Below are 7964 nucleotides of genomic sequence, written 5' to 3' on the forward strand. Positions count from 1 at the left end.
AAGAAATTTAGGGTTCTAATTATGTGGTTAAAAGGATTGAGATTGGTCAATAAACGCATGAAAGTGTCAAAGAGGATTTGTAGGCAACAATGGATGCATTGATTGAAAGATATGATAGGGATATAGTTGTTAAATATTAGTTGAAAATTAAGGTAGAACAACTCACAATTGTATTGTTGAAGATAAGTTAGTGTTCAGAAATGATTAAACCTTTTGTTACATCCATTGACGAGAATGCCATCTAGAAAGCTAAATAGCTTGGTGCTCAAGGAAGAGTCACAAGTGTATGGATTGATAGGTTGATTGATTAGGGTACTCATCTTTTGAAATCTTCTATTATGAGTTGTTAGACAACATGAATAATATCAATTCTAAGTTGGATCAAACTCTTGATATCTTATCTCAAGATTTGCAGTTGCAAGAGAAAGACCTTGATGCTTGGATGAGGTTAAGAGACATCAAATTGAAAGTGATAGTTAAAAATGGGATAATTCCCACAAGGAAGAAATATATTGAATATCAGGAAGTGATGAAATATAGAAAGGAGGTTCTCTAGGAACTAATAAAAGATTTGTAGGATGCTCAGGAAATAAATACTGACAAAGGGCTAGACATCACCATCAAAGTCAGAAAGCTTTCATGTAAACTACTTGATGAGAACCAAATACAATTATCTAGGAGTTCACATCACTAACTCAAATAAAGGTAGAATTAGAATATTTTTCAATATCTTCTATTGATAAGTTAGTGGATTTTCAAGTGACTCTGGATAACTTGAAGATCATTTTAAGTAAACATATTTGTCTACATCAGCATAGAGGACTTCATCATACAAGTCCAACCTATTTCCAATTATACACCATGACCTAATGATTCTGAAGTTCAAGCTACATTGCAAAGATACAAAGAATTTTGGGAGAAGAATATTGAAGACAAGAACATGTCTCCAAACACTTAGTTTATTTTCCATGCTTTCTCTTTATGCACTTTGTAGTTTGTTTATGACATTTTACATGTCTTTTATAAAATATAATTACATGTAAAAACAATACAAGTCCTAAATCAAATCATACTTTGTTGTTGAATAAGTCAAGTTAGTTGTAACTTTCCCCTTTTTACTCTAATCTTTCCTCTATCTATATGAGGGAGAGCTATTGTAATAGGATATTTTAGCTTATGCAATGAAACTCTATTAAATTGAAGAGCATTTTGAAAATTTGCTTTTAAAGTGAACCAAAAATTCAATCAAGAAAAAGGAGCAAGCTTACATCCAATCTTTGTCTTGGATCAAATTGTTGTGTGGTGGGCTTGTTCTTATGTCTTTCCTATTACATTCTCTTGAACGTGATTGAATCATGGTGTGGTGTGGAATCATTTGATTAAGAGGTACTCTAAATCTGATTTTGTAGTCTTTGAGCTACATTATTATATTTGGAATTTGTGTTATGTACATGAACCATAAATAATTTGAAGACTTTGAGCTACATATTATTATCCACATTTACTGGATTGGATTGTGATGTATGTTGGAGATTTTGGGATGCTCATATACTACATCTTTATTCCTTCAATTTACATAAGTAACGAAAGACTTTGTACTTTTTTAGACTTTTTGGTTACTTAAACTTGCTGGTATAGTTATAGTTATTCTTTCATTTAACTAATCATATATCAATTACTATTGTTCCAACTAGTATTTTGTGGTTGATTACATATTGTAATTATCATGGGATTGTAATTGTGATCTATTGTAAAAGACAAACATTTATTCTGAAAAAAAGATAATAAGATGAATGTAACACCCCATGGATAGTTTTAGTGTACATTAACTTAGTTAAGTACTAGTTGTTACTAGTAGCAATAAGAAGGGAGACTCCCCTTTCTAAGAGGAGAGATTTAATCTCCTCATACTGTGACTGATATAACCATTTTGTAATTAGTCAATTGATTATAAAATATTCACCCAACATAATTATTTAGTTAGCTAACTTTCTTTTCTATAATTATATAAATTATTTTAATTTATTCAATTATTCATTCCTCTAATAATATTTCTTCTATAAATAAATAATTTTTTATTTTATTTATTTTCCCACATGCACAAAAATAACATTTAATTAATTTGTTTAATTCATTATCCTAATTAATTTCTCATGCACATGATTAAATAATTTTTAATTATTTATTTCCATTAACATCTCCACATCACCACTTAACTACAACTTAGTTTGAGTTCTCTATCAATCATTTCACTTCACTATTAAAATCATGCATTTGATTCACTTAGTTAAAGCAATCAATTGACTCAATCTTCTTAGTCAATTCCTCTCGTTGATTCTTGATTGTCGATCTTGAGATTTGTCTCAAGTATCTTCCACCGTTGATCAATATAGAACAATCTATATAACAAACCTCCATTCATCATTTTCGCTCTAACTACAATCTTTGAGCTTTCGTGTGATCATACCATTTGTGCTTTATGAATTCTGAGAGCAACATACCACTCTTTAAAAGAAAGCTTCAAAGAATCAATAGAGATCACCAAATTGCTTATATGAAGGTGATATCCTTGTTGTTATTTGTTTACTCATGCATTTAGCTTACATAATCTATTAAGAAGTTGGAATAATTAGTGAATCCTAGAATTTAATGGTTAATCTAATGATGATTCATGTTGTTTGATTTCCAATCTTACACTACCATCCATAATGGTCTAAGTATATTCATAAATATATTCAAAATGACTTTCATATGTGTATGCTCACCACTTTGAAGAGTGGTTTCCAGGAGAACTACTGATAATGGGAAAAATAGAAGCACAAATACCTAAAATATAATATGAAATGCTCTCATTGATTGGGAAGGTTGATTACATTTAGAGGCTAGCTTTCTATACACCCAAATCCCAAGTACTAGTAATAATAGTAACAAATATCACATGTAAATGTATACGTAGTGAACATTACACCTTATCAACGCCTTGGTGAATGTTGTTAACGTTAGTTTTTGAGGCAGGAGGAGGAAGGGTTGGTCGATTGTAGTCGTACCACTTTGCCCAGAAGATGTAATTGATGAGATTGAAAAGACTAATAGCGGAGAGCAGCCAGTAAAATAGATCCAGATGGTCTTTGTTGAGGTCATTGTTTGAAAGCCACCCACCATGAGATGCGGTCGTAGTTATCTTGTTAGTAATTGAAACCAGAACAGAGCTGAAAAAGAAGCCCAAGGAGAATGAGCAATATGTAAGAGCAGTGACCATGGATTGCATTCCCTCTGGGGATTGGCTGTAGAAGAACTCAATTAGCCCCACTGCAGTTAGCATCTCTGATATTCCATAAACTAAAAACTGAGGGGTAATCCAGAATATAGAAATGGGAGGGGAACGGTGTGCTTTCCTTTTGGCCTCCACCAATGCCGCAATCACCATTGAGAGTGTGGAGAGAAAGAGACCAAACCCAATTCTCTGAAGCTGAGAGATCCCTGTTTCGTTGCCTGTGATTCTCCTGGCAAATGGGACAAAGACTCTTTCATATAAGGGTACCAGGAATACCATTGTTATATATGGAATTGCTTGAAGAGAGGCTGGTGGGATGCTGAAACTTTTTGTCATCCGAGTGTCCATGCTACTTCCCTGCTGCACAGAAAATGTCTGCAGCTGAGCCAGAATGCAGTTTGTGATGATTGTGCATGCAAATATTGGCATTATCCGCATGATGAGCTTCAACTGCTCTATCTGGCTCACTGGGCACAACTTCCAAGAACTCTCTTTCTCTATATACTCTCCTGGTACAATGATTGCTGCCTTGTCTAAGAATCTGCCGATTCACACACAATTCTTAATGATTAGTTTCAATCCAAACATGCCATACTACTCACGTCGTTGAAGATCAGTCTCTGTTATTAAGTAAGTACCTGAATCGATTGGTGTGAAGGAGAAGTTGGCGAGCATTATCTCGGATCTCATACAGCATTTCTGGAGCAGATGGATGCTTGAGTTTTCTCTTTTTAAGAGCGGCTACCACGACCTGAAATACAAAAACCAGTAAAATCATGAGGACGCCAAGGGTGTTGGAATTTGGAAATAACTCACATTAGGACAGACGAAGTACTGGTTAAAAATGTGTCAGTCATTCAGTGGGTAAAGTATCCAATAGTAAATAGAAAATCTTAGGTTTGAATTCTAACGGATGGATTGGCTAAAGATGGGTGAGTGGGTGAGTCGCTCAGTAGATAGAGCGTTCCGGTAGCAAATGGAAGATCTTACTGATTGATTGGTTAAAGATGGGTGAGTTGTTCAATTGGTAGAGCACTCCAGCAACAAATGGAAGATCTTAGATTTAAATTTTAATTGATGGTTGGTTAAAGATGGGTCAGTTACTCAATAGAACAATCCAGCAACAAATGAAAGACATAAGTTTGAATTCTAACTAACTCAACATGTGATATCAGAACCAACACGAAGTATCATATTTTCTTTGATGGAGGAGGTTGAGCAACAACCACCCGGAAAAATGTTCAAAATTTTTCTTTGAAATCAATTTGTAAGGAGGGAGAGAAAAAACTGCACTAACCCCACACCTTATGCTTATATTATACAAGAAATTCATAGCTCTTGTGCAAACATGAATTGGGTCTGCTTGGAAAAATTCATACAGCACAATTTCTTTAGGTTATGCGCTCAGCTGGAGTAAAAGACCAAACCCATCGAAGTCACTACTTTGCCCAACAACACAATTTGCATGTTTTATTGGAGGGTCACTTCAAGACCAGACAGGCTGGCTAGACAATGCACTGCTGTCTTGTCTTGTTTTTACTTTGTAAATGAGCCACATTAATTGCATCTTGTCCCACTTAATCTCACAATATAAAATATCAAACATGGGACCTACAAACTTAAAAATTGAATAATTATCCAAACATTTTCAATGGTTGCAAAACGCTCCCTGGCTTGTCATTCAATGATACATGAGATGGGTGATTTTAGTATTGCAGGAGGGGTAATAATGCACTTGATTGTAAAGGAGGCAAGCAATATGGCCTTTGTTGTTTTGCCGGATCTGGTTCCCCACATCCTTTAAATGGAAGGAAACTTTTCCCATCACAAGAAAAAGTGTAGAGTTCCTGTAATCTTGAAGAAAAGAAAATACAAAAACCAATACTTGAAGGGAAACCTGTGTGAGTAAAGGAAATAGCTTACCTGAGCAATCCGAGTCAAGGGACTTCCTTGGGGAAGTCTATTTCGGTAGTACGGAAGTCCTGCTGAAACAGTGAGGAGAGCCAAGAGCATGACTGCTGCAGAAACTCCAAAGCCCACATCTCTGCCACAATGGTTTTGGATCCAAACAATTAATGTGAGGGCGATGAGTTCTCCTATGGAGAAGCTGAGATATGCAAAATTGAAGTAGGTAGACATCTGTCTTCTCTCCTTGGCATCTCTTCCATCAAATTGATCACCACCATGGGAGAGAATGTTAGGCTTCACACATCCGCTACCCAAAGCAATCAAATACAGTCCCAGGAATAGTACTAGTGCTTGTGAGCTCTTGGGCTCCTCACAATTCAGGCCTTCTGAGAGAACCACGTTGCAGTAGCTTGGTTTCAACCATGGCACATGAGCTTGTACAGTAATCACTATATATCCCTGCACCAACTCAAAAACCATTCAATTAGCTTAATATTTCTCAAACAAAAACCTGAAAATAGATGTTCTTGTCAATTAGCAACCTTCCATGTCAACCTAAACCACATATACTCTTCCAATTTCCTCCTACTTAGCAATTACCAATTTATATTTTCTGATCCGTTAGCTAAGAATCCATTCACTCTAATCCGTTAGCTAAGAATCCATTCACTCTAATCCGTTAGCTAAGAATCCATTCACTCTAATCCGTTAGTTAAGAATCCATTCATTCTATATGAATATGTGTAATATTATTTCTTGTATAAAAATTTGATTCTTATGATGAGTGAGTTTGTTTTTAATTTACTTATGTGAAGTATTTCACATGATTTGTACTATCCTCTTCTCTTGAAGAAAATATATATAATATGGATATATTTGATGTATCTATTTCATAGCCATGAACCTAGAAGAACAAAGAGATATTGAATACCATGAACAACCAAGATTCGAACTGCTGATATCTATTTTGTTGCCCAACAACCTTACTCTCTCTCTGGTACATATGCAAAAAGATCTTAATTGTTAATCAAACCCTAACTTGGGGTCTATTCTTTTGGTCTTTACCTGTCGAGATGATTTTTATAATAGATGTATGATAATATTTTATTTTTCAGATAACATTCAGCAATCTATTGTCAGGAAAAAGAAAGCAATTTTGAACTCAGTGACTTGATAATCCATCATCAGAAAGAAGAAAATTAAGAAAATTAGAGAAATCATTAGAAGAAAAACTTACAATCAGCTCAATGCAGCCAAAGATGATAATCGACCAGAAACTCCCGAGGTAGGAGTCTGAAACGAAACCTCCGACCACTGACAAAAGGAAGGTTGTGCCCACGAAGTTGGTTACTATGTTGGCTGATTTGGCCAACGTATAGTGCATGTCGTTGAAAACATATGTTATCAAATTGTTCCCCACTGCAGCAATTGCCATGATCTCAAAACCCTGCAGACCTGTTATTTCAATCTTATCAATGCCACCATATCATTTACATCTTAACCTTTAGTTGGCCTTGGTAATAAATTAAAAAAGAAAGAAAGAGAGATTAACAAGTAATGAATGGTTTTCATAGATAGACAAGCCAAGCCCACCTAGTACGAATATTGCAGCTCTAAATCTTCCATATTTAGCTGGATCAGCAGGCCGTCCCTTCCAATCCACACAAGAATAAGAAGAATATTTCTCAGCCGGTGGATTAACACATTCTGTTTTGCTTTTCACTCCTACCACCTCCAAACCGACCACTTCTTGCTTTTGGTGCTCCATATCCATGCTTCTATAATAGTGTCTAAACTTTAGATTTCCAAATCAAACCAGTAACTTTAACCGTATATAGCTCCACCTTAAATATTATTTTGGAGAGCAAGAAAAGACTGTATCATCGGCAGGTTCACTGTTACACCCATTGACACCATTCATATTATTAACCCACATCTGTAGTGCGTTCTACTATTGGAAGGTCAGACGAGTCGGTGGATAATGTACACAATATGTGCAAATGTCTGCATCACTGACTCTCATATATCTCTCTTACTATAAATAATTTTATATAAAAGAACGACCACTCATACTTTTTCACACCCTGAAACTGCACACTTTCTCTCATTTGACCCACTTTTTCCTTTCCCCAAGAGAATATAATTATAATTATATGACCCCAATTGGAAAATGTACAATGAATAATGGAGGACATTTGTCCTGAACAAAGATACTAAATTTGTGGGTCTCTTGAGTTTTAGGGTAGTTTTGTTTTAAATAGTTTCAGTCGTAAGTTCAATTCTTGATTGTTATATGTGGATGAAGATCTGTTGCATATAATTCAAGAGCTTAAAAGAAAGCTCGTCGTGTAATATTTTGTTTTAAATAGTTTCAGTCGTAAGTTGAATTCTTGACTGTTATATGTGGATGAAGATCTGTTGCATATCACTCAAGAGCTTAAAAAAAAGCTTACCATGTAAAATTTTTAACTAGAAATTGCTGCACTAAACTCTTTTGATAAAAAATTGTGGGTCCCTTCCATTTCAAACAGACTTTTTCACCCATTAAAAAACAATAATGCAATCTTGATGGTGGATTGAATTTGGCATTACAATTTTAAGGAAAATGATTCCCGTGAAGGGTGTTTATTGTGACACGCTAAAATCAGCATTCTTTTCCATACCATCCGTATCTAAAACCAAATCCTACCCAATCAATAATCTTTGAGAGGATTTCATTAGGTTAAACAAATTGAAGAAAGCTGAAAAGATAGTATCTAGAAAGGCTGCATCTTGAAAAGGA

At 35.0% G+C, this 7964-nt stretch overlaps 1 protein-coding gene across 1 annotated transcript; it reads right to left on the reverse strand.

Moving 5' to 3' along the window:
- Positions 1 to 2823: 2823 nt before the first annotated feature.
- On the reverse strand, positions 2824 to 7110 carry LOC131072204 (protein NRT1/ PTR FAMILY 4.3). The gene is made up of 5 exons (XM_058008284.2): positions 6776 to 7110; positions 6420 to 6637; positions 5198 to 5641; positions 3913 to 4025; positions 2824 to 3815 (listed from the first exon to the last, which is right to left on the reverse strand). Exons 1-5 carry the CDS (start codon positions 6954 to 6956, stop codon positions 2963 to 2965), a joined length of 1809 nt encoding a protein of 602 aa, XP_057864267.1. The 5' UTR covers positions 6957 to 7110; the 3' UTR covers positions 2824 to 2962.
- Positions 7111 to 7964: the final 854 nt, after the last annotated feature.

This window comes from Cryptomeria japonica, chromosome 6 (assembly GCF_030272615.1).
Source record: "Cryptomeria japonica chromosome 6, Sugi_1.0, whole genome shotgun sequence".
In the NCBI taxonomy this organism is placed as follows: Eukaryota; Viridiplantae; Streptophyta; class Pinopsida; order Cupressales; family Cupressaceae; genus Cryptomeria; species Cryptomeria japonica.

Excerpts from the sequence above, each read along its gene's own strand:
- LOC131072204 (XM_058008284.2), bottom strand. The coding sequence starts at position 6,956 with ATGGATATGGAGCACCAAAAGCAAGAAGTGGTCGGTTTGGAGGTGGTA. Across the intron at positions 6,638-6,775 it reads AGCTGCAATATTCGTACTAG|GTCTGCAGGGTTTTGAGATC; the intron begins GTGGGCTTGGCT and ends TTGAAATAACAG. Across the intron at positions 4,026-5,197 it reads CCTTGACTCGGATTGCTCAG|GTCGTGGTAGCCGCTCTTAA; the intron begins GTAAGCTATTTC and ends TTTGTATTTCAG.